This window comes from Corythoichthys intestinalis, chromosome 14, assembly GCF_030265065.1.
Source record: "Corythoichthys intestinalis isolate RoL2023-P3 chromosome 14, ASM3026506v1, whole genome shotgun sequence".
Lineage (NCBI taxonomy): Eukaryota > Metazoa > Chordata > Actinopteri > Syngnathiformes > Syngnathidae > Corythoichthys > Corythoichthys intestinalis.
The window spans coordinates 43,275,423-43,302,404 of NC_080408.1; the positions used below are offsets into that span (position 1 = coordinate 43,275,423).

General features: G+C 39.8%; 2 protein-coding genes across 3 annotated transcripts in view; one reads left to right on the forward strand and one right to left on the reverse strand.

The window, feature by feature from the left end:
* Positions 1-2,878: 2,878 nt before the first annotated feature.
* nr2f6a (nuclear receptor subfamily 2, group F, member 6a) lies at positions 2,879-17,613 on the reverse strand. Of its 2 annotated transcripts, none has more exons than XM_057857241.1 (6): positions 16,977-17,613; positions 16,151-16,813; positions 12,328-12,422; positions 8,955-9,286; positions 5,323-5,569; positions 2,879-5,119 (listed from the first exon to the last, which is right to left on the reverse strand). In XM_057857241.1, the coding sequence occupies exons 2-6, from the start codon at positions 16,417-16,419 to the stop codon at positions 4,848-4,850; spliced, it is 1,215 nt and encodes a 404-aa protein (XP_057713224.1). In that variant the 5' UTR covers positions 16,420-16,813; positions 16,977-17,613; the 3' UTR covers positions 2,879-4,847. The 2 variants fall into 2 exon arrangements, with proteins under 2 accessions (XP_057713224.1, XP_057713223.1); XM_057857240.1 differs by having other exon boundaries at positions 8,955-9,289.
* The window catches only part of ano8a (anoctamin 8a), a 57,319-nt gene continuing 46,490 nt past the window's right edge, over positions 16,154-26,982 (forward strand). The window contains exon 1 of the mRNA XM_057857236.1: positions 16,154-16,477. The gene's annotated coding sequence lies outside the window, so the exon portion shown is untranslated. The remainder of the gene's footprint in view (positions 16,478-26,982) is intronic.

The window sequence follows — 26,982 nt, forward strand, 5'->3', positions numbered from 1 at the left end:
GAATGAAGAAAAAAGAAGTCCTGTGCTAAAGAGAAAAGCAATTCCAATGACAAAGATTTTAACATGTATTTTACAAATGAAATGCCCAAATGAATCATTTTTTTCCCTAATGAATCAAAAGCTTTATTGGTGGATTTTCTCAAGTTAAAAAACCACACAGAAATTAATACATTTAATTGTATAAGCAGGATCTGTGTATTATTCTTATCATTTAATTACAGGTGTTTTAGCTCATTTCAATTTATTTTATTTAAATGGGCTATTATTTATTTTATTGTGTTTATATTTTACAAATGTGATGTATTCATTTATATTGTATATTTTATGTTGTATAACTTTAATTTCTATGTGAATATTAGTTCCTACTTGTTTTGTTGTGGTAGGAGGGTTTTGTATTGAACACGGGGCCGTGTTGGTTATTATTATAGCAGAGAAGACAGTAGTAAATCAACAAAGACAAGTCAACTGTGCCCCGATCTACCACTCAAGAGATCCGATGGACTCAAAAAGTGGGTTACGATTGCATATTAGTTTGAAAATCGACCGGTGTTCTGCCAAAATCTCCTACATCGGCGAAACGGTAGTACTTTGGGTGTCAAATGCGACTAATGTAGATTAGTCGCATTTGACACCCAAAGTACTACCGTGCGCTCTAAACTTGTTTTGTTTAGATGCATACAGGCATAACATACTAAAAAAATGCCTGAAGAAAATACTTAAATGTAGTTATATCAAATAAGGATGGTTTAAATTTGCTACGTGACTAATGTGGTCAACTGCTTCAAAGCTAACACAAAAAAAATAAATGGTTAAAAGTATTAGAGGGTAATACATGCAAAAAGTATCTTTGAGGCAGTAAAAAGGTTCTAAAAACCTAAATAAAAACAAAAATAGTGAGTTCTCGCCGCTTCTAACCGATGTGCGCATGCATGCGGATGCTTGCGCAAGCGCGCTGAGCATTGTGTAGGACGTTTCGCCGCGTAGTAAGGAATGGCCGAACACCGGATCCACTGTATTTTTACACGAGTGACTTCCGGTCTGCCCAATCCTAGCTACCAGTAGTAGTATTGACGCAGAAGGGTCGCGTCTCGCGTCAAATAATAAACTCTGCCGTTCTTTTCGCGTGCGTCGTGTTGAGCCGCTTCTGGGATGCGTCTAACACACGGCCGCACTGCGACTGGTGTGCATTGGCTGATTGACTTTAACACCCGCGTTTCATTGTGTTCCCGCGGTGGCCATGTTTTCATGCCATTGACGTTTCTGGGTTATACTGTCCTACCGTGTTCGTCCTCATTATAGTAGAGAAGACGGAGTAAATATAATCTACACAAAGAAACTGTAACCCGATCGACTCACAGCCTCGAAAAGTAAGGTTTACATTACGTCAGAAACTCGTTCGGTACGCCTCCGTTCCGAACCGAGCACCACGTAACGAAACGGTTCAATACAAATACATGTACCGTTACACCCTTATATACATATATATATATATATATATATATATATATATATATATATATATATATATATATATATATATATATATATATATATATATATATATATATATATATATATATATATTTATGACATTGTATCACCTGTGGAGATCAAAAAAAGCAGTTTGTCATTTCTTTGATCAAGTTGCAGATGTTTTCGTACATCCATGCAAAGGAGATGTACACTTCTCTGCTGTTTCATATATTATCAGCTGCATCTGTCATGATGGTCAAAATGGATTATCATGGTCCCTACTGAAGTCTCACCACCCACAACATTCAGTCATTTGTTCATTTCATAAATCTTTACATGCAAAATGGATGAACATAATCAACATGTGTGTGATTATTTCTAAGCATTTTCGTTACTTATTTTAAGTAACCAGCCAACATTCGTATTAGTTAGTGAGTTTCCACCACGCCAACATAATCAGGGAATGGTTTGCAACCCACACACAGTTCCTCCCACCGTACTTCCCATTCCTCAATCCCACAGAAGAATTTTGGAGATGGCAGGTGTATGATCGCCAGCCTCATACTCAGATAAGTCGCCTGGATGCCATGAATGCAGCATGCAGTGACATAACAGCAGATGCCTGCAGAGGCTGGATAAGGTATTCAAGAAGATTCCTTCCACGCTGTATAACCAGAGAGGACATCAATTGTGATGTGGATGAAAATTTGTGGCCCAAAAGAGAGGAACGTCAAGATGTGCAGAAAGAATGGGCGGAAATCCCGACAGCACTCGATGTTTAGTTATGCTGATTGTCTTATGTCCACTTTTCTCATTTTGCTCTTATGTATTTTTACTTTGTGATACTCAGCGCTATCTTTTGTTCTCTGTATCCCAATAACATGCTCAGTCAAGACATTGTAAAAACAGTAAAAGTGTAAACTGAATCTTGTCCAGTTTTTTGCAATCAATCTAACACACACAAAGGTGTAACTTGCAATTTTCATCAAAACTTACGTACACCATCTTTAGCATTTAGTTATATTGAGAGCATGACAAAGCAATTTGACTGACTTGTCTGCGCACAATGACACAAGGACTTGTCATTCTGACAGCACTGACATGTTCATTAACAAAGAAATTTAATTCTGAGCGAAAGACTAAGAATTTTGCACAAAAAATGGCTTTTGCGGGTAATCCATGTTGTTTTGCTACTTGTTCAACGTGTTTGGAGAAATGCACAAACTGTTTTGAGAATTTCAATCCTGATCTGAGAAACGTACTAAAGTAATTGAGAAAAAGTGTAATATTGGTGTCTAAACTTTTTTTCCCTGGCGATTTTTGAAGCATTTGTAATAATAAAACATTTAAATTGAACTGCATTAAGGATCTCTTTTTTAGCATGTACTGTATATAGAATGACACATTAATGGTGCACATAGCAGTGTTTATTTGGCATTCGTCATACAGCTGTAATTACAACACTTTTTTTCAACAAGTTTGAAAAAACATACATAACAAAAGACAGTTTCTTTTCATAATCTTGCCATAAATGTAAAACTCGAATGCAAGAACTTAGAAAATCAAAAATAATAATAATTAATAGTACTTTAATGCTAACCTTGGTGAATGACATGGATGTGTTACTTGAAGAAACACGTCCACATCGTTTAGGGGCAAAGCAAGAAGCAAAAAATCGTGGTTGGTTTGTTTTTTTTCTAAAATATTTGTGATTCTATAAAACAACTCTTCTTATACTACTAGCATGAGGCAAGTCCTGTTGGGGAATCGGGCCTCTTTAGTCCACGTCTGACATTTTGGTATTCAAAAATCCTCATGGTGCAATTCTCAATCTTCCATTTAAATGTTTCCTCATATCATTTACAAAGTACAACAGCACTCAGTCCTCGGCGATAATATGTGGGTCTTTCGAGAGAGGTATTTTCATGTTAACACATAGAAACACATTTAGGAGCTAACAGAGAAAGCAATACTTCAATATTGAAAGGAATTACTTACACGAAAGGATGAAACAACTTAGAAGCGCTCCAGAACATTTGAACATGCAAAGGGAAATGAAGGTGGCCTCCATATATTTACACACAGTGTCGACATAAGCTTAAGTGTGTTTTAAGTCTTTCATGACGCTTATTAAGCTATTTGTTGCACTGATTTTTCTTTTAGAAAAGCGCTTGATCCCAACTTTTCAAACATATTTCCAGACATGGTGGTGCCTTGAGATACGAGTTTCATTCATTACCCAAAACACTCGTATCACATATCATCTTTCGTAGTGAATCTGAATGAAATAACTGTACGTTATAAAAACATACAGTAGTAAAATAATTAAATAGAAAAAAATACGTTTTTGCCATCGTGCATTAATTTGTGCAAATTCTTCTGGTATACCTTGAATGAGGTGTCAACTCCTCTTAGCTCATCAGTACAGTTATGTTTGTCATTCTACAGAGAGGATAAAGAATACACGACGGAGTACTGTTAAATTGTCTACATTTACTGCTACACAGTGTTCAAGTCAGTGCTTTAAGTGTTAAAGCACTTAGATTAGTGTTAGCATTACACAAGTGGACTTAACCTATTGGCTGCCATTGACGACGATACACGTCCAATCCATTTTAACTGAAAGGAGAGCTGGCAGTAAATGATCGCCGGCAGCCTTCTCAGTCAAAAGATTGGACCTATATCGCCGTCAGTGAGTTAAAGGCTAAGCTATGTAGTCATTTATATACACAATATGTAGGCTAATTGTCATTATTTTGTGTGAACTTCTGCCATAATATTTTTGCCAAAGTGCTTTTTATTGTGAAGTGACTTCACTGCTGCCATACACTTCTCATATGTCACTTTTGCCGAATGACAGTTCCTATTTCAAAAAACTTGCAAGTCGAGTCACTCATACCTCATGGCACCACTGTATTCTGGAAAAAAAAAACGTTTGTTATGCTTATAGGAGTTAAATTTATACCCAATAACAAAACGAAGGCGGTTTCTGGTGAGTTTTTTTTTGTTTGTTTTTTTAAAGAGTTTTGTTTAGTTTCTTCTTTTTTTAATCAGATGAAAGCATTCTGATGTCTAATGAGGTATTAGTCTCTTGTAACTGCTGGCAAATAAAGCAACCGCTAGCACATCTGACGTTCCGCCAGTCAAGAGAGTCCATAAAAGTTTGCCTCTGTTTTTGTGCATGAATCCGAGGATGAACTTTGGTGAAATTTCCTTAGTTAGTCACTTCTTCATCTTGTGCAGCGTGAAGTGTTTCAAGCTCCCGCTCAAATGTCTTACAAAAACAAAACCCTATCAGTACCATCATTCTTGATCACACCAGTACTGATACTGCTAAATTGTTCATGGCCAACACAAATGGAAAATAATTCCAATCACATAGGCACGTAGGGCCAACTGATGGAGCTTCCGGATAGCTGCATGTCTCGGATGAGCGTCTCGATGGGGGTCTTCCCCACCAGTCGCATGAAAAAGAGTTGAGAGATGAGGCTTGCGGGTACGGCACGGAGAGCGGGGAGCCGAAGGAGCAAGCGGCCGAAGCGCTGAGGTTGACTTGGGTACTGCATCCTCTCGTACTCTGTCAGAGCCACTTGAGCTTTCTCCTGCAGGGACTCCACGTGGACTGCGTCTGTCAGACCGCAGGCATCTAGGCAGATTGGGAGGACGTTTAATTACTTGGTGGTGTTGGAAGGTTACTTAAAGAGGTCTCAACTCATTACATGTCGAAAAAATATATCGTCATTTCTTGTGTATAATATGCAGCTGTAGGTGTACCTTTGAAAATCCCCCTATGGTGGCACAAAATAGTTTGTAAAATCAAACTCAGGTAAAATATATGATTGTAGGCACCTGGTGAGAATAGTGCGATGGCCTTGAGACAGCTGTACTCAGCGGAGTCCACCTGAAGTCGGGTCAGCTTGTCCACCTGATCCTGGAACACTCTCACTTGGTCCATGAAGGACACCACGCGCTCAGCCGACATGGGTGACGAGTGGAAGCCCGCTGCTGCCAACAGGGGCGCCATGTGGAGTGGCAACGCTGACTGTGCCGCATTGAGGATGAACAGCTCGCTCCAACTCAGCCTTAGCAGGGCCACCTGGGGTTGTGGTGGTAGTGTGATCAGAAAAAACTTTACAAATGTCAATTTTTTTCAAATTTTCCACATTGTGTATAAGGGAACGGCCGCGAGGAGCAGTACGATACAGTCCTGAAGGAACAAATGAAGACTTCTGCAAGTGACACAGTGAATTGCACTGCTACCATTTAGTGCTCATGTCTCAAATTTTCGCTCACAAGAAGAAGAAAAAATCATTGAAATGACAGCTTAGATCTTGAATAAAACAAAAGTTGAGTCACTTGTAGGCACAACCACATCACAGTATATAGAACCTCCAGATTTGTTTTTGTAGTTTGTAAAAAAAAACATATTTTTTGTTCTGCTTCCCTTTTATTTTTTACCGTAATTCTACTGTCAACGACTAGATTGTGGCATACTTTTTGTTTGGACTGTGGACATTTGATTGATGAAGAAGACTGAAAACAAGAAGCATTTCAGCTCACCCAAGACACCATATTGACTAAAGGTTTGTGAAATTTCAGATTCTGACATTATTCGCGATTTGGCCGCCGAAGATTCGAGAACGATTCACAAACATCCATATTCCGATTATTTAAATATGCTAAGTAAAGCGCAACTAAAACACAGTCAGCGCAGCTTTTGGGACGCAATGAGGAACGGCCCAAGAGTAAACATCCACATTCCACACAACTCATGGCGGTAGATAAAAAAACACCGACAGCTGCTACAAACTTCGCCCACGTTGCTACAAACTACGGCCACATAATGCTACAGTAGATATCACATGTACCGTATATAGAAACTAGATGAGAAATGACAGACTCGCCGGCGTTGGTAAACAGCCGCCATCTTAAAGCAGTAGACTTCTCAGGAAGGCTCTGTTGTAGCGAACCTTTCAAGCGAACCTAATTAACTTTTTATCTGAAATACTCCTAAATCGGCAAAATCTTGACTTGAATCTATCTTTAAATGATAAAATAGTTTTAAAACTTTCACATGTCGAAAGTAGACATAAGAAAAATTATGGAATAACGGGAGCAATTTTAACAACTTTAACAGTTGATTCACAACATTAAATTAATTGAACTTAGTTTAAAGCTGCTGATACAAAACGGGGACTTGAGTATTTTATTTACTGTTTTAAACTGTTAACTTCATACTGAAATGGTAGTTTAAGCCAGAGAGGATTTTTGTGCTATTTTTGTAACTAATGTACGAAACATTAAAAGCAGCTAATAGCTGTGGGTGGGTCAGGGGGTTGTGCATCAATAATCGATTTGTAATCGAATTTTTGCCTCTGAATCGTAATCGAATCATTAAGTGCCCCAAGATTCCCACCTCTAATAATTGACTATCACAACCCTAGATATCATGTATAAGGCAAGATGCCTTAACACATGACTCGGCAGGGTGACTAACAGGCAGACATCTTGCGACCGAAGGCTTCTCTGGCAGGCGCTATCGTAGCAACGAAAGGTGAGCAATTAACTCCACTAAAATACTCTGAATTCTTAAAAGATTTACAAAGAGTTTGGATTATAACAAAGCCTAATAATGTGGCTAGAATTCAAGCTTGAAATAGTTTTTGTTATAATTATTTTCAAGATTGCAGTAAAATTCTAAAGGCGAACAGTTTAAAAAATCCCTTGAAAATTGAGCAAGCTATAGACCCCAATCACGTGACGTCACAACACCGCCCCCCTGACTGGTGCCGTCATATTGTCCGTCAGCTCGTCGTGTTTACATATTACCGCTACGTACATTCCTCCTATTACTGCGTGTTTTTCTGCTTGTCTAGTAAATGAACCCAAAAACCTTCCTGACAATCGTTAACATTGATTAATCAAAATGGTGAAGGCATGTGTGGCGGTTGGTTGCAGTAACAGAGAAGATAAATGGTCATTTTAGTAGTTGCTGTGTGCCCATTGTTAAAAGGGCAAATCTCTAAAGCAGCACGGTTTGTTTATCTCGGTCCATGATGCGTTTGTGTTGACAGCCGTCAGACAGCGGCGAAAACATCAATAGTCGTGATGCCAACACGATCGCAGACATCATCAGACGGAGACTACGAAGCTCGTCGCCACGGTCGCGCAGCAAGAAGGTGCGCGCAACAACAGGTGTTGTGCCGAAAAATAGCTGCCCTGCGTGAAATGTCCCCCCCTAACGGGAGCGCCCACACGGAAACTACTTTCTTGTGCTGTGAATATGTATTATTTTACTCCGCTTGAACTAATAAATGTCATACCTGTGTGACTGTCATTGGGATATGGTCATGAAAACCTGTAGACTAATACATTTCTGTTCAAAGATGGTTATGTGGCCCAGTCCACGATTTGTTACTAAAATACAGTACTAATATTTTGTGTAATTTAATTATTTAAAACTGATCTTACAGTCGTAAATTACTGTAATGCGTCCATGAAAACATTTGATGTTTTCACGTCAATAAAGCGTTATAAATAAGCGCTCCCATCAGGGGAACATTTCATGCGGGGCAGCTATTTTTTCGGCACACACCGGCCCGTTGTCGATCAACTTTCATTTTACAATCGTGACAACGGTGACGCTCAGCTGACCAAATGTCAGCTTATATTCGGGCCGGTGCTGATTTTGGGTACCCGACTCCTCATTGTGACATAAACTGGAGTATGATTGGAAATTTTGTGGTCTCTGGACGAGCTCTGACGCACGGGACGGGACCGGACGGGAGGAAACATCGGTTTGGGCATCAAATATGGATCTGGCGACTGGATCGACCGAAGCTTTTCCAAATAACGACTTTTATGCAACTCATCCAATGAGTTTACAGCGTCTGAAAGCACCGGGGCTTCCATAATTTGCAAGGGAATCCACCTTTAGAAACTACGATCATTGACAATACGGACACACAATGACGGACAATATGGTGGCACAATACAGCGATCACGTGATTGTGTGACGTTGGTGATTGGGATCTATAGTCATTTCAAAGTATACGTTAGATTGACTTTCATATTTTGTTATGTGGCTCAAATGGTCCTGTCTTTAGGATGGCTAACAAGTGATAACATCTGTCGCCATTGAGGTGACGCCTGCAGAGCACATCTAGCCTTATAAATATGATATATATTATCATAACCTATATAAATTTTGCTTGTTATGCATACAGAAAGCAACGGCAGGAGGATCATTTTAAAATGCAAATTGTTGGCCATTAGTATTGACGTAGAGTGTAAGAATTAGAAAAGACGGGGTTTAAATTGTTGCTGACAGACGTCCAATCCATTTGAAGTGGGAGATGCTTTCAAAGAATGATCGCTGCCATTTCTCTAAATAGACTGGACGTCTTCTGCCTTTGATGGCACTGAAACATCAAAGGCAGTACACTGCTAGATCTTGAGTTTGTTAGATTAATTGAACCAACCTGATCTGACACTGGCAACTCAGGAAAATAAGGGATGTTTCTGGCCCATTCCACCGTGCTGAAGAGTAGACGGGCGGCCAGTTCACAGATGTTATCGATGCCCATGGAATTATCAGGACCGGCCTGCTGGTTGTACTGGTGCCCATAGCGGCTGTTGGGGTATGGCTCGGCTCTCAGCAGCTGGGAGATAAGCTCGGACACGGGCTGACCGCCGCTGCCTCCATTATTGTTGTTGTTATTGTAAAATTCCCCGCCTCCCAAGCCACTGGCGCCCCCTATGGGTGTGAGGCTTGGGCTGAGACTAGGCTGCGGTGGGATTCGGCCGCGTTGAACTGCTGTAGTTTGGTTGGGGGAGCAAGGGGGAAGGTGAGGAAACAGAGGGGCAGTTAAATATGAATGGACGGGTGAAGGAGGGGATTTAGGAAAGAAAACAGAGGGGAAAAAGTTAAAACTGGGTTCAACAAGCGGTGCATGTCAGATTATAGGCAGACTGGATTGAGCCGATTAGGCCTTTTCTTCAAGATTAGAAGGATGCAAATTAGACCTCCTCAATGTATTCTTTTCATTGCTGCTAGATAAAAGGTCATGAAACGACGCTTGCGCCGTGGCCATGGTAACAGTCATTCACGAAACAACAAAGTGAATCCATATCAGTCCCTGGAATGCTGCTCTGTGGCCGACCCTGAACTCAGACCTCCCCATAAACAAAAAGACAATTTGTCCAAAGGGAGCAATAATGTGTCTCATTAACTTATTTTATGTTCTGCTTATGTTCTGTGTGAGGTAAACACCAAAGACAAGTTACGTACTGTTTACTCCAATAGATATGAATCGTTGACGATTACTTTCTACTAGGGGTGTATTGATACATCAATCTGGATCCTTGCCTCGACTGGTTAAGCAACAAGCCCATCAAATCGAATGAAATGCAAAACCGATCAATATCAGCTTTTTTTTTATATATATACCACATTTTTTAAAATGGTTTTCATTCAAATCATCAAAATTGCTTTGTATTTTTTATTGCTTTAGGTGAAACGCAATTGTGTTAAATGTGTACAAATTTTCGTACCGAAAAGATCATTCAAATGGAATCATGGTAGACTTTCTAATATTGGCAAATAACCTATCATTGTCCGAAGAATCTGTGTCATATCATAAAATTGATGATTTACATTAGAGATAGACAAATTAAAGGCCTGGCCGATTATTGGCATCGATATTTGGAAATTTGATGTATATCGGTACCTGCCGTTTTTTTTTTTTTTTTTTTTTAATCCGACCTGCCGATACAATTTCGGCTCAGATGCAGCCGCACCTCTCTCTTCTGCCTGCTGTCTCCTGCACTAGTATTCACCCCGTCCTCTGACTGGTTGAATAGTAATGGTAAATTTGTATTTCCACCTTTTTAAGGTCCTCAAAGCTGTCCTCCCACACACTAGAGAGAGGAAAATTTTTCTTGTGTGAGACGCTCCAGACACAAAACATCACTGTTTGCATTATTCCATTTTTTACGCCAATGTTTACACATTTAATGCGAATGAATATGGGCTCCAAAAATCATTTAGCGGCCCCTCTAACTGCTAATAATCGGTATCGGACCTGAAAAACCCATATTGGTTGAGCTCTAATTTACATACCTACTGACTATGCATTCTTATTCATCTCCTGTCTACTGTGCTCTTCGAATAACTTACCCTAGTGTTCAGACAAACACCACATAACTTAAATGCCTCAGGGAAAGAAAAACATAAGATGTTCAAATTTCAGCAGTGATAAGTGTCTACGCTAAAAAATTATATTTGAGTGAAACTATTGCAAATGTTGGGGAAAGGTGGATGTTTATGACCCAGGTTCTTTTAAAAAAATTTTAAAAAATCACAATTGCGAGACCTTTTCAGATAGTGGTATGGTGAATATTTAATACTTGTATTTGTCTGAGAAGTTATATCTGCGCATCCTCAATATATAGTATATAATAGTACTCATTAAAAAGTACCGTAATTTCCCGAATATAACGCGCACTTTTTTTCCCCAAAATCAACTTGTAAACTCATGGTGCGCATTATAAACGGGTACATGGATGGAGACAGAAATATATATGTATTACATATATATATAAACCGATTTTTTTTCATTGACACGGCCACGTTGTGTTGAAGAAACGTATGCGGCGACCCGTTGCCGACCATTAAGGTACGTGACGTCACCATTTTGTTTCGGTAATACTTCACACTAATCGGCCGAATGATTTCGTCTGTGTTAAATTCTGCTTTTTTCACTCTTCATAGAGCACAGAATTTAGTTTCTTGAACTCATTTGAGTCGACGTTTATTGCAGCTCCACAATTCGGAGCATAACAAATGTAAGGACACACACTTCCTGTGTCCGTCAACTATATCGGTCCCTCGGGAAACTCAAACCCAAATAACAATAGTTCAGTAGTTTTACCGTATCAATCCATGGAAGAAACATTTATTCATCATGAGGAAACGAGCAAGTTATACAGCAGCCTTTAAAAGAAAAGTCACATCCGTTTTGTTTTCTCCTAGATTCTGGTAAGTTGGAGAAGTTGTCAAATCATATTATTACCGTAAATATTGTCAGTTTACGGTAATGTTTTGAACTACCAATGTGCTATGCTTGCGCTGTGTTTCACCAGTCAGTAAAATGACATCTCTGTATCTGTACACGAGCTCTGTTTTCTTGTATTCTTCTATTTATTGGTGCTAAAATTAGGGTGCGCGTTATAAACGGGTACAATAATTTCCCCCAAATTTTACAAGTAAATTTGGGGTGCGCATTATACACGGGTGCGCCTTATATTCGGGAAATTACAGTAACCTTATTTTAAAGAGCCCCCCCAAAACATTTGAACAATACTAATGTATATTGTTTTAAATTATATTTTTTTTATTCAAACCTGCGAAAGAGTGTTTTAACACTATACTAGACTACAAAATAACTCCTATAAGAAGCCCCATTGATGGGTCACTTGAATGTTACTACATTAAGTGAATTCCATATTGGATTGTGCCAAAAAGGTTTGTCCAGCTTCAACCACAGGCTCAAGGCTCATGGATTTCAGTGACTCAACGAAGCGTTCATCACTGTCACCATGACATAAAATAGACCGAAGATGCCAATACAATGGCACTTATCCGACACATACTGTATACATGCTGTAGTTAAGTTAAACATGATAGGGACCAGACAGACAAGTGTGGTATACTTTAAAAAAAAAAAAAAAAGTTTTTAAATTTAAACAGGATAGTCTCAAGAGAGGCAATGCTCAATTGCAGTTGTTAACTGGTAAACAAATGTTGTAAATAAAGAACTCAAAAGGCAACAAATTAAGGGGAAAAATAGTTACCTTCTTTGCGCATCCCCACTCGGAAACACTTTTTGAGGCGACAGTATTGGCATTGGTTTCGGTGGTGCTGATCAATCTGACACTCCCTATTAGACCTGAAAACAATGGAATAATAACTACTATAAAGATGAGCTCAGGGGACATGACATTAAATACTGATTCATTAACAGGTGCCAAGTAAGTTTTTATCTTCCCTTTATAAAGTCAATGTTGAATCAAAGCAGAATATTTGCATGATGTTGCCAATGTCAATCAAATCTGCTCAAGGCCTTCAGAAAGAGCAGCACAGGCCAATTTAGCATTGCATTCAGTGATATGAGCATTTTTTGGGGGTCATTTACCTGGTTGGTTACAGCAAGGTTTATTATACCTAATTTACTAACTCTGGCCCATCTGCAACTTTAGTTTGAATAAGAGAAAAAAAAAAAGGATGGCTCAATAGGAGGATGGATGATCAGTAATAAATGAAGTTTTCAGGCATATGCAATCTATGCGGCTGCCATGTGAAATTTTCCGTTGGCATCATGACTTGTAACTAATTGCCATTTGTCTGGGTAATTTGTGTACACTTTTGGAGACGTAATGGGCCTTTGAATAGTTTGCTTATAGTTAAGGTTAACTCTTGTTGGTATAGTGACTTAGTGGTGCATTTGAGCCCTTGCTTTTGTAAGTGGTTAATTAAAAACAGAAGCTAGACAGCAATTTGGCAAATCGTAGCTATTTTCCACTGTGAGCTGTTTAGGTTAGGTAAGTGACGTCCTTCTGTGTTTGAGTAAGTTAAGGTCTGAAATGCTCTTTGAACAAGTAAACATAACATAGTTATGGGTCCAAATAGTAAAGGCCAAAATATTAAGGGCATTTTATCCATCCATCCATCATCTTCCGCTTGTTCCGGGGTCGGGTTGCAACACATTTTTCATAGGTGAATAAAAATAGGTTTTCGCGAAAGAAAATACAAGTTTTTGCTTATTTTTTTTTTGAATAGAATAGAATAGAATAGAACTTTATTGCCATTTTTAGAATAGAATAGAATAGAATAGAATAGAATAGAATAGAATAGAACTTTATTGCCATTGTCAGCAAGAACATTGTCAACAACGAAATTTGATGTGGCACTCCAGCATGAAAATATGTATTAAAATAACAAAATGGAATAAATATTAGGAAAATAGATAATCTAGGGCAGTGGTTCTTAACCTGGGTTTGATTGAACCCCCGGAGTTGGGTGAGTAAGTCTAAGGGGTTCGGTGAAGGTAAACAAAGACAGAACCCTATTTTTGTACATTGATTAAATCCAGGCAAAGTGGCTTTTTGGACCAGGTTTTAGACTGGTTTGCTCCCAATATACAGCCATTTTTTTTAACTGCTAGTCTTCGATCAGATGGGAGGAGGAACTGGTTTGCTCAGTGGAAGGTTAACTCACCAATGGGCAGCGCAGCCTCAAATTTTGACCTGTTTATGAAACATGCTGTCAAAATGAGAATAATAAATGGGTATTATTATTATGGGTATATAAATTATTAGCTTGCTACCTTAGATATAGTGGTTTTGAATTTGAAAAAAAGGCTTTATTATCCAATTCCGAAGGGTTCAGTCTTCGGTGAATCCACATGTGAAACTTGTGGGGTTCAGTACCTTTCGCAAGAACCACTGCTCTAGGGCTATAAGTGAGTGATTATAGCTTGCCTCAACTGAAAACTGTATGTGCAACACGGGAATAGTGCTATTAACAATTAGGACTCCTTTACTACTGCATTTTGAGGTAGGTCACTGTAATAGTATTAAAAAGTAATTGGGCACTCATCTAACTTCTGCTAGGGGCGAATCCCAGTCAAAATGGATTGGACGTATGGCGCCGCCTCGCTATTAGACTTGCTCTATTAGAGCAAGATCTGGGCATTAATGACGTCACCAGCCACAACAAAGCGTCGCCATATTGAAATAGGGGCAAAAGCCGAGTCACAAGCAGTTGCTCTGTCGTGCATTGTAAAACAAACACGTTGAACTTTCGTCTTATTCGCGGTCTTTTTTTCCGTCGGAATGACTAAAAGTTGCTGTGTTGCGGGTTGTCACACAAAGAAGAGTTCGGAGCCGCATTTGAAGTTCTTCATTCTTCCTCGTTTGAAGAAAAGGAGAAATAAATGGCTGAAAGCAATGAATCGAGGAACAGTAAAAGAAGACGATCCCATGGACTACTCTCGCCTGTGGGAACCTAAATCCAAGCACATTTACGTTTGCAGCCGACATTTTATTACTGGTGAGTAAACTTTATTTTTTTTGCCCCATTTAGCTGCTAGGATTCAATAGACTAGGCAATGGTTATCATTACCGTAACCGGCAACTCGCAAAGCATTATTTTTCTTTTGCTGTGAGCTGCTCTGATCGGTCATTCGGTATATTATTGGCCTGGTGGGAATTGGTTATTTTGCCGTGACGTGTTCACGGTTAAATAACGCTTGGAGGCGAATTACTGGTTACGGCAGAAATAATCACTCCGTATATACTACCAGTTTTCTTAGTTCCACACAGTACATATTCCACGTAATTGATAAAGGTCAACTTACTGGGTGACTTTATTAGGTATTTGTAGATGTTTCCGAAATCCACTGCAGGCCATTCCTTTGGATTGTTCATCCAGCTATCAGCTGCGACTTTGTATGGGCAAATTTGCAAGCCAATAAACGGTAATTTTTAATTGTATCGCCTCCTCGCGTCTGTCGGCAGTGACTCGTGATAAGACGTTTTTATGAAAAAAGACGCAAAACACACCTGAAATATATGAATTTCAGACGTTTGTCTTTTGCAAACTTTTTGCAAAGGGGGCCAGATTTGGTGTGGTAAAAATGTGGGGGGCCGACCTTAGCTGACGTCTAGCAGGCCATTCTGTGTGTCAAATTTACTTTATATATTTTTTTTAAATTAATAATTTCAACAATCTCGCAACTAGCCTTTGTGGTGTTCTCTTTCAACTCTCGGGCTCTTGCAAAATACTGCTGCTGTGAAATTAAACTAGCTTCAAGTTGCTTCAATTTCTCGCTGCGTAGCTTCCCTGTAATCTTGTCGTACATGTCAGCGTGTCTTGTTTGGTAATATCGCCTCACACTGAACTCTCTAAAAACAGCGACTATCTCTTTGCAAATGAGGCAGACACAAATGTTGCGTATTTTAGTGAAAAAAATAGTCCAATTTCCACCTATCCTTGAAGCGTTGGCCGTTGCAGTCAACTTTCATTTTTTTGTTGTTGATTGTCGCCATTTTAGAAAAATGGAAGTCAAGGGTCACACGGGGTAATATTGCTTAGAGTACTGCTGCCTTTAAGTGGGTAAATGAGGAGCAGCATGTAGTATGTAAGCTACTTCATTTTCTGGTAGCAGTACTGCTGACCAATTTATTAAGTCTGTGTGCGGGCCAGACATTATTAATCTTATGACAGAGGCTGGGGGCCGAATGAAATTTGACCACGGGCCGCATTTGGCCCCCGGGCCGCACTTTGGACACGTCTGGTCTAGGGAATGTTTAGCTTTGCGTGCCCCCTTCGCAAAATGGCGACACGTTGCTAAGCAATGTGACGTCAACGTGACATCACGCCGACTTCCTCCCATGGCACTGAAAGATGCGCATTCACAGCCAGCATTTTTTTCCCCCAACTACCAAAAATAGAGTGAAGAACCACTCATCTGCAGTATCATAACCAGTAAGCTACAACGAGGAAAGAAGTTATGCAGACAGTAAATCATTAGCAAGTTTGCTAATCTGGTGACTGAACTACAAACATGTCTGCTCGTTGGCAAATAGTCAACATTTCCCGTCATGCCGCTCTCACCTGCACGTGTAGCTGAGGTTACGTCGAACGCTTCTCTTGAAGAAGCTTTTACAGCCCTCGCAGGTAAACACGCCGTAATGTTTCCCGCTCGACTTGTCCCCGCACACTACACAGTCCAATACGCAGGCCTTGTCGTCCTCCCCGGCCTCCATGTCGCTGCCCCCCGCCTGGGGAGAGCCGTCCTCATCCTCCCGCTTAAGGTAGCCCTTTTCCCCCAGCCCGTTGGTGCCGCCATTGGGATCTCCCCAGCCCCCACTCACCATGGCCATTGCTTGGTTACCGAACCACCGAGGAAGACCACGCCACAGGCAGTCGAGATTCGTCAAGGTAACATGAATATTTAAAAAAAAAAAAAAAAAAAAAAAAACTCTTCTTTCCCGAAACTTGAAAACACGTCCGTAAAATACGTCCAAATGTTTCGCAAGCAGATGATAATGACAGAAGGGGGGGAAACAGGAGGGAGGGAGGTTGGCAGGAAAAAAAAAATAACAAGAACAGTCTCCTCCCACTGCACTATGACCTGGAAACAGTCTCAGTGGTTTAAGTTTTGTTTTTTTCACACCCCCCACTCCAAAAAGTCGATTTGTCTTTACTACTGGCGGGTTGTTTTTCTTGTTTTCGTGGAAATGTGTTCTTCACTTTCAACAATGCGTGGTCATGCGACTGTGGAGAGATAGGAAAGCGCTTGTAAATAACAAGGTGAAAAAAATGGACTGCAAAGACGTATACACTATGAACATACACACAGCTCAGTCTTTAATGACTCAAATAGGGCTTGAGTGCGAAACAGCGTATGCCCTCTCTATGTAAATCATTCAATGCCTACCTCCAATTGAGCATTAATACATCCGTAGCAGTAAATCCTCTCCCGCTAGATCATCCCGTCCTCCATCCTGAGAGCGAGTGCGGCTTTCCTACTCTCCTGTAATCCTCTCAGCGTCACCATCGTGACCCACAAAGTAAAGCCATTCCATGTCATTTGCTCATTAGGTTTTAGGTTTCCCTTCAAGGCTCCAACACACACAAAAAACGCGTCCGGACTGTCAAGTTGACCTCCAAAAATGCACGCACACTGGGCGGCGTGTGGTCAACACAAGGAAGTACTGTGCTGTCCTTCCTCGTTCCCAGAAGCCTTAGCTGTGCTCCGAGTTTCTTGTTTGCAAGCCTTTTGTTGGTGCTTGGCCACCAAGAACTAATGATGTGCGGCCTAGCTGCTGCTTTTCATCTGTATGGGTGTGTGTGTATGTGCCTTCCCCTGTGGCAAGAGAAGGTGGGGGTGGAGAGCAAGGGTGCGCTTACTTTCTCGCTTTCTGGGCATCCACACATCCAGTTCGCATTCAAAAGGAAATCCAAGGCGACAAGTTGGATTGCTCGCTTTATGTGTCTGTTTTCTCCTCCAACCTATTTGAGTGTTTGGCAGCGAGAGAGACGAAGCCAAGCAAGCCAGAGAGGGAGAAAGGCATAAGAACGGAGGGAGGTGGAGTGTGTGCAGAGGGGGAGGGGTGTGTATGTGTGTGTTCTGAGGGATTTGACACTACTATTCAAGCCCTGTGGTTGCCATGGCGCTAGCTGCCTTATATGGCCATTGGAGTCAAAGAGCAAAGAGAGTGGGCTGTGTGGGCAACACACAGACATACACAGGAAGAATGTGAAGGATCTCTCTGCAGAGATGCAAAGAGCATGACCCCAAGGCCTTTTAAAAAACACACACATCCACACAATACCAGACAAATACAAGCAAGCTGGTCTTTTGTCTCACGTGAAGGTGTTCACTGGTAGCCTGATGGCAAAGATATATACTTTGTGTCTCTTTTTTATATACATTACAGTGCTGTCTTGAGATACGAGTTGAATTTGTTTTGTGACCAAGCTGGTAACTTGAATCCGAAATCAGTTTTTACCATTGAAATAAATGGAAATGCTATTAAATCAATGGGATCCATTGACCAGGATAGAAAAGCAATCCAGTTTGACCGGGTGTGGTTGGTATCAAGTAGGGTTGTTCCGATCATGTTTTTTTGCTCCCGATCCGCTCCCGATCGTTTTAGTTTGAATATCTGCCGATCCCGATATTTCCCGATCCGATTGAGTTTTTTTTGCTCCCGATTCAATTCCAATCATTCCCGATAATTTTTCCCGATCATATACATTTTGGCAATGCATTAAGAAAAAAAATGAATAAAACTCAGATGAATATATACATTCAACATACAGTACATAAGTACTGTATTTGTTTATTATGACAATAAATCCTCAAGATGGCATTTACATTATTAACATTTTTTCTGTGAGAGGGATAGAAAGACTTGTAATTCTTAAAGGATAAATGTGACTTTGTATATTGTGACTAAATATTGCCATCTAGTGTATCTGTTGAGCTTTCAGTAAATTATACTGTAGCCATTTAACTGTTCTGCCCAAATGCATGATGGGAAGTGCAACCATGACTGTGCGTAGTGGCACCAATTGATATATCTTCTCTGCGTTGGGAAATAACATAGGGTGTTAAGAAAAAGATCAACTACTGTCTGTCTTCCCCACATTGCTACCCACAATATTTCTAATTGTTGAGAGAGGGATTGTAAGGCTTTAGCCAATTAAAAAAAGCCTCCAAAGGCTGCCAAAATTCACTCTACTCATTTTACGCTGCCTTTTAGCTCTATATATGGGTAAAACGGCGTCATTATAGATCGAACGCGACAATGCGTGAGTTGGTCGTGCAGCGCATGCGTTAATGGCGTTAAATATTTTAACGTGATTAATTTTAAAAAAGTTAATTACCGCCTTTAACGCGATAACTTTAATAACCCTACTTTAAGCCCAAACTAAAGACTTTGGATGAGTGTAAGACATTTTGTAAGTAACGTTAAATACAGTTAGAAAATGAATTAATTAGAAAATATAAATATATTAAAAAAAAGGCATGTCCGATATTTTTTTGCCGATTCCGATACTTTGAAAATGACGTGATCGGACATCTTTAGTATCAAGTAAAAATGTGCCGATTACTGTTTTCAAGGTATACCGTGGTATGAAAACGTCAAGGTTTCAAAACCGCAAAAAAAATTTCCGTCATACCGTCCCTAAGGTATTAACTATTTTTTTATGTCCCAAAAATGCATGGAGAAATCCCTCGCTTGTAGTTGTAAGGTTCAACACTCTCCCACCAGTTGTTGCTCAGTGTCAGTGAGTCAGCTGTGCTACACGATGGCAGGAGGAGGTGAAACTCCTGAACTTTTTCTCCCGTCGAAGAAAACGAAATCGCTGGTATGGGAATACTTCGGCTACAGACAAGTTACAGACGGCTGCGGCTTAGAGGAGGAGGGCCAGCCGACATGTAAGACATGTCTGCGGCGGGTGGCCGCCTAGGAGGCAATACCTCCAATATGATTTCACATTTATACAAAATTAAAGGTTAGTAACCACTGTCATGAACGTTTCCCACCAGCAACGAGAGTTAACGCCAGCGTGTTTAGTGTGTCTAGCGATGGTAAAACGTGGTGTTTTTTTCCCTCTGGCAACTGTCTGTGTTGAGAAAGAGAGTGTGCGTATAATGTTAATATGATACGAGTCATAAACACGTGCTTTTTATGGAAAATAATTCAATTATTTTGGTTCTGATGGTAATAAGAGCTGTGGCTGTGGGTCAAGGCTCACCGAAGGACTGCATTTTTTAAAATTTAGAATATTTTGTTATTTTTAAAATTTATTTTAACTTAACATTATACTTATCTTCCGATTTGCTCATATGTATTGAAAAGTAAAAATCCTGGCAAATGGGATTTTTTTTTTAAACCCAGATATCTCAAAGTAACACATTTTAGAGCTGTAATTGCAATGCTGTGATACCTTGAAACCGTGATATTATTAGGTTATCATACCATTAGAATATCATACCGGCAGATGCCTAGTATCAAGTCTCCACTTCCCGATCCTTCCAAAATTTTTACAATGAATTGGTCGCTGTTTGTTATGTGATTTTTAAACTCATCGATGGTTGTAGGTAGAGGTGGAACAAGATCATTTACGTAGCACTACATAAAAACAAAAAAATCACACAGTGGGTCTGGAGAACTCACAGGCCATGCACATTTTAGTTTGCTGAAGGTTAGACATTCCGAAGGCAAACGAACAACTGAATGTTGCTGGAGGAGTGGCGTAACTACAGCTTCCGTTATTTGTCCACTTATTTCTATTCAAATACCTAATGGTTCAACTGTTATGACACCACCACGTAAATGCTGTTTAACTTACATGAGCGTTTTTTCATCATGAGTTAGGATTAGCATTAAGATAGAGGACATAAAACCTTAGTTGTGGTTGTTTTAAATGCACAACATAGAAATTAATTTGTTACAGCCAAGAACCAAGAGTTTGCGCTAAACGACAGCTAGTGTCTGAAAAACCTAGCCGTGTCTCTTGTACCTTTTTGGCACCCGCTGTATTACATTTCAAACACTGAAACCTCTCTCCCCCACACCCGTCTCGTGTGTATGGATGCCTTATTGTCCCTTGAATAAAAGGTTATTTTATGGTCATTGCTCATTTCTCAGGCGCTTAGCAGAGCACATAGCAAGAGGTCAAACAGACTTCGGCACCCCGGTCAAAGTATAAAGCCAGAGGTCAAACACAGATAAAGAGGAGGAGAGCACCCAGACCAACCCTGGATCAGAGATAAGTAATGAATCTGCTTGTAGATGCGCTGCTCTTTGGGGTTCGGAGGGGGTTGCCGTCACAGATATAACACATGAAAGCTCCTGGGTTGATTGACTATATTAGGCAACTTGTTGGTTCATCTACATGTCCGGTTGATGATTTTTAAGTCAATCTTTCCCTGTAACAAAGAGATAACTTTATGACATTCCTAAAGCAAAACCAAGCATACAACCAGATCACAATGTATGTGTTTGCCACAGAGAAGCTTTGTCCTCGCCTTTGTCCCCTTAATAGGTCATCAGAAGGCTGTGTGGGTGTGTTGGGGAGGAGAGTGTGTGTTAATTTGAATGAAAATCTCCTTAATTAGGACACTGTCGGACCGCTTGCTGTCTTGTATGGGCTGTGCAAGAACTGTTCTAGGAACAAACAAAACAAAAGCAACACAAAACTGCAATCAATGGTTTTAGTCAACCAATAGTCAAAATGTTAGGAAAAAATGCAAAAGCTAACCAATATATATTTTTTACGCTTTGAGACTTCCAATTTGGCCAAATTTCAAAATTGTCCTATAAGCATGTGTGATAGATCATTGTAAAGCTTAAAATCTCAATTTTCTGGGGAAAGAAACATTTTAAATAGGATGGCATTTAGAAAAAAAAATCTAAACCTAAACCCTGACTAGAGGTGAGAGCATGAGAGAGCATAATTAAAGACGCCATGATTTTTACGAGATATTATCACGTACTTACCCTGTTTCGATCCAAAAACTCCGATTGTCTCACCGAGTGTCAAGACACAGCTGTGAATGGCCACAGCTGGACTTTTTGGTGGTTTTATGGGTGAAACACGGTAATTTATTTTAAAGAGGGGTGCACGAGTTAAAACTGCTTTTTCAGCTTTGTCTGTGTTTTCCGCCATATATATGTATAGGCTGACTCTGAATTTTCGGGTGCACTAATATTTACCTTAGAAAATATTATTATATTATCTACCTTAGAAAATATTATTGTATTACCTGATAAAAAGAAACATGTTACTATAATCAGTGGCGGTCTTGGCAATTTTGGGGCCTTAGGCGAACATATCCAGGGGCCCTCTTCATGGGTCAGGGGTTAAAAACGTGAGAAGGGTGTGGAGGAAATATTTTTCAGTCCACTAGGGCTGTCCTAAACGACAAATTTTCTCCTGATTAGTCAGCCGACTAGTTTTACGATTAGTCAACTAATCTGATAATTTTTTTTTTTTTTTTAAATTAATTTAGCAATGAAATTTTTGTTGACTCTTATTAATTCACATAACCATATTGGAACACTTAAATTCTTTATTAAAGTACAAATAATCATGTAAATAACAATAACTAATCACAAATAAACAATGAGGGTAAATGCTGATAGCATTTACTAGTGCAAAAGAATGAATTGATGATTCAGAACACTGACCTTGCCTTTCCAACATTATTCAAAGCAATTCTTTAAAAAAAATTCTAGAAATATTATTATAGTATACTATATATAATAGTAGTATAACAATTATAATAATTATTCATTGCCAATCATATTTGTCATAATGAGTGTCATTTGAAAGCTATTCTTAGTGTAGAATCTGTATTCTGTAGTATTTACTCTTCATATTATAATATTAATTATGAAGTATGTGGGATTAACTCCAGAAATCGTTATTTATATGACGAACATGACGTGCTTTTATTTTGAAATGTTCACCGGAGGTACGTTCGCTAAACCGCTAACCGAAGGCTTTACACTCCGTTAAAAAAAACATTCTTCGTCATTGCTTGTGGTGTCACTAATAGATTTTTTTTTTTTTCGTTAGCAAATGCTCTTAACCAGCTTTTGAGTGTTATTGTATGACTGATTGGAACTGTACTGCATTGTTTTGCCACAGGGTGTGCTGTCTTGTAGTTTATGTTCGGTGTGATGAAGAAGAAAGTTAAAAGAGGCATTAGCGGCCTGTTCTCAACATCTCCCTCACTGCACTTTGGCTCTCATGGAGAGCACGTTCGCTCATGTGTTCGAAATAAACGATAGCCTATGTGCAAAGTAGCAAGTGAGCTGTAAAAATAGCGAGCTTAGTGGCGTAAAAAACGTGGGAGAGCTAAGTGAAACTAACGAACAGCAAAGCGATGCTGAACGGAGCTAAGCGAAGCTAAACGGCGCTAAATGAAGCTAAGCGACTGATACTCAGTCCGTCGTCGTGGAACAGTCCATTGTAGTGCGTGTGTGTGGGGGAGAGATAAATGCAGCATTCAAATGGCTTTCTTTTTTATTTTGTTATTTGTTTGTTTGGTGTGCTGACATAATTATACACGACGAATTGTTGGGGTGCTGCTGGCTCCGGTGGCCTAAGCCCTTGCTCGCAAGGGCAGCTGGTTGGGGGCCCGCTACTGGTTGGGGGCCTAAGGCGATCGCCTACTTCACCTGAATAGTAGATCCGTCTATGACTGTAATATTGCAATTTACTTGTTTCTTTTGTAATAAATTGCATTTTCAAATTCAGTTATATTTTGGCAATGTCATTTTAATCATTTTAGGTCAAATCAGAAATATTTTCATGTACCTGGCCCAGTCTGCTGTCAAGACTCATATTTGAGGACATTTGAAATACAGAGCTATATACAATCAATAAGGTATTTATTTACCATGGATTATTATTACTTGAGGTTACGTCTTCAGCCTATATGCAGAGTATCCAACTGCTTAGGGCCCCTGACCGCTAGGGGGCCCCCAATCTGGCAACCTCATTTTATACGTTGTTAATAGAGCATCGTGAATAATGTGGCGCGCATTGCCGTTTATCTATGCAAACATCCATTTTCTTGTCATTACAACCTGGCAACCTGGGGAGTGACGTTGAACCTGCTTTGCGATGATTGGTGCTCAAACTTGCTTGGAAAACAGATGCACGAATATGTCGAAGAGAATTTATCCGTCTGGAGCAGAGAAACGAAAATCTGATTAATATACAAAACATGGACGTATGGGTTGGATTGCATGGTTGGGTTTCACAGTACACTGTGACCAAATGGTGGGCCAAAAATATGGGCCCCTTGGCATTATTTTGCTTAGGGCCCCCAAATGGCCTGGGCCGGGCCTGGTCTTCAGTTACGTATGTCAGTCTGTTTGTCTCCGTTTGTGTTCAAGATAACTCAACGGGAATTTTGGGGTAATGAGGTCGAAGGTCACAGAGGTCAGAAAAGGAATTTTGCAATAATTTAAGAAAAAATAAAGGGATTATCAAATTAGCAGGATTTGTATTATGAACTATAAGATGTAATTGAATTTGGGGTTAGAAGGTTAAAGGTCACAGAGGTCAGTAAAAGAATTTTGTGATATCTTGATAACCGATTAGCCTGTTTAATTCAAGTTTACAAGACAGGTAATATGAAGAGAAGAAGAGCGTAAAAAAAAAAAATCACAGAGGTCAGTATTGTAGTGATCTGTTGAGTTTGGTTGCTTAGGCAAAGGTCTCCTTTCTGAGTGCTCCTGTAGTTGTGACTGTAGTTTGTATTGGAGTAGGTATGTAACTACTAATTGCCAGTTCTAGAAAACACTTGATTTCCCTCATTGCTACTCAGGTTCGCCCAACTAATTATTAGGTTAAATGGCAGCATTTTTTCTCTTCAGAGAGCATGGCAGCTTTGAAAATAGTTTTTTTTTCCTGATATCTGTATTTACATTTATTTAATGATCATAAATATTAAAAGTGGGAACCGAGATCATTTAAGAAGCAGGCAGATGTTTATTTTATTTTATTATTATTGTTTTTTTTGTTTGTTTGTTTTTTTCAGAACTGTATATAGGGTGTCTGGCTATACAGTATATTGTGTGCAGTTTGTTGCTGCTTCAATATAAGGCCCAAACTTGAGTAAAAGTATTTTTACCATGTCAAAGCCTTCAAATGTGAACTGCTTTTAGCAAGGGAACACTCTCCATGTCTGTCGTCCCCAGTCCTGTGGGGGTGTGATGGATTCTACAGGGCAGCAGTGACATGACCTTTGAACCAACGTGCTCCTCGTGTTGAGGAAGGAAAATATTTCTGTCGATATTGATGTTGAGTGAACACGTGCACAGAATCACAGACAGACAGCCTCAGTTGAAAGATTGCTATCAAATCCTTTTGAAGTGGCATGACTGGCATTGAATCTCATGTTTAATTGACAATAATGTCAATAGACATCCAGTCCATTTTGGAAGAGACTGGCGGCGAATTATCTTTTGTTTTAGTGTTGTAAATGGAAATATGCCGAATTTACAGTGCAGTCCTTGTAAAAGCAGCTCTGCAATAATGTTAGTTCGTGTGGAAAAAATGACCTTAACAATAAGGTGATTTTTTTTTTTTTAAAGCTAACATCAAAATAGTGTATGGCTAAGGAAATTTGCTATACAGTGGATGCATTCAATTGTTTCGTGTGTGTGAGGTGGTTTGGTAGCTCTAAGCTACAAAATTGTTGAACATTTAACCTCATCATGTGGCATTTCAGGGCAGGCCAAGCCCTTCTCAAGTCGGCTATTGATTCACTTAACATTTGAGTTAACCTTTAAGGTCCATATAGAGGCCCGTCCCCTAGCAAATGGGATTACACCCACCCACCACATGTCTGGATGTCTTAAATTAGGCAAGCTCTCCCCCTCAGGCATCTACACATGTAATTCTATCTCAGGGTGTGAGCAGCGTAGCTTTATCCACATCAACATATGGAAAGTGGATCTTCAAGTAATCATTAGGTTTCTGCGCATCCTTCTCACAGGAACACCGTTCTCATTACGCCCTGATGGCCGTCACTGTTTAGACTTGTCGTGACAACTTCTCCCTGAGCCCCGGGTGACCTGTGACCTTTGCAGAATGGATGAGCCTAAGAACCAAAACAGAAGCCTTTTGTGCAGGTCAAAGCGAAAACATCTGCAGGGCCCAGGACACAGATAGAAGAAGGGGATAAACTGTTAGGCATTCAACATTTGGTCTTTCACGCCGCCTCTTAGGAGAGCCACATCACCATTGACACTGAATTACTTCTTTTTTTCCCACCCGTTGTTAATTCCAAGCACAGCCTCTTGGCACGACATTAAAAAAGTTAAAGACAAATTAGGGAGAATTGTTTTAAGTATGATTGAACGGAACAAGATGAAGCAGTTCAATGTTAGTGGGCCAAAATAATACGATGTCCCAAAAAAGCTCTGTGTATTCACTTTTAGTTGTTTAACACAGTGTTGTTGTTGTTGTGCTAGTAGAAACACACGGGAAGGATTTATCACTTTCCCTGCAGCCCAGCTTTGTCTTCTTATAGGGCACAGTACAGAGTACTCTTTCTTCAGGCCAGTCACCTGATGTAGCATGTGTCTGTGGTATGAGTAACCAGAGCCTTCAGAGCAAGTTAACAATTAGCTAAACCTCTGAAGGGAAACCATGTGATTCTGATTCCCAACATATTTAGACTTGCAGGTTTGTTGCTTTTGTTAATCAAATACATGTTGGGGAACTGGTTTGAAGCCTGCAAATATACTGTATAAAGTACCCCCCCCCCCCCTTTTTTTTTTTTTTTTTTTTTTGCTAATATACACTGCTGGTCAAAAGTATTGACACCCCTGCAATTCTGTCAGATAATGCTCTATTTGTCCAAGAAAATGTTTGCAATTGTAAATGCTTTGGTAGTAATATTTTCATAGATTTTGCTTGCAATGAAAAAACACAAAAGAGAATGGAAAAAAAATATATCAGTATCATTTTACACAAAACTAAAAAAATGGGCCGGACAAAAATATTGAAAGATCATGTGATGCTTCTCTAATTTGTGTAATTAACAGCACATGCTACTGACCTGTGGCACATAAAAGGTGGTGGCAATAACTAAATCACACTTGCAGCCAGTTGAAATGGATTAAAGTTGACTCAACCTCTGTCCTATGTCCTTGTGTGTACCACATTGAGCATGGAGAAAAGAAAGAAGACCAAAGAACTGTCTGAAGACTTGAGAAGCAAAATTGTGAGGAAGCATGGGCAATCTCAAGGCTTCAAGTCCATCTCCAAAGACCTGAATGTTCCTGTGCCTACCGTGTGCAATGTCATCAATAAGTGTAAAGCCCATGGCACTGTGGCTAACCTCCCTACAGGTGGACGGAAAAAAAGAATTGACGAAAGATTTCAACGAAAGATTGTGCGGA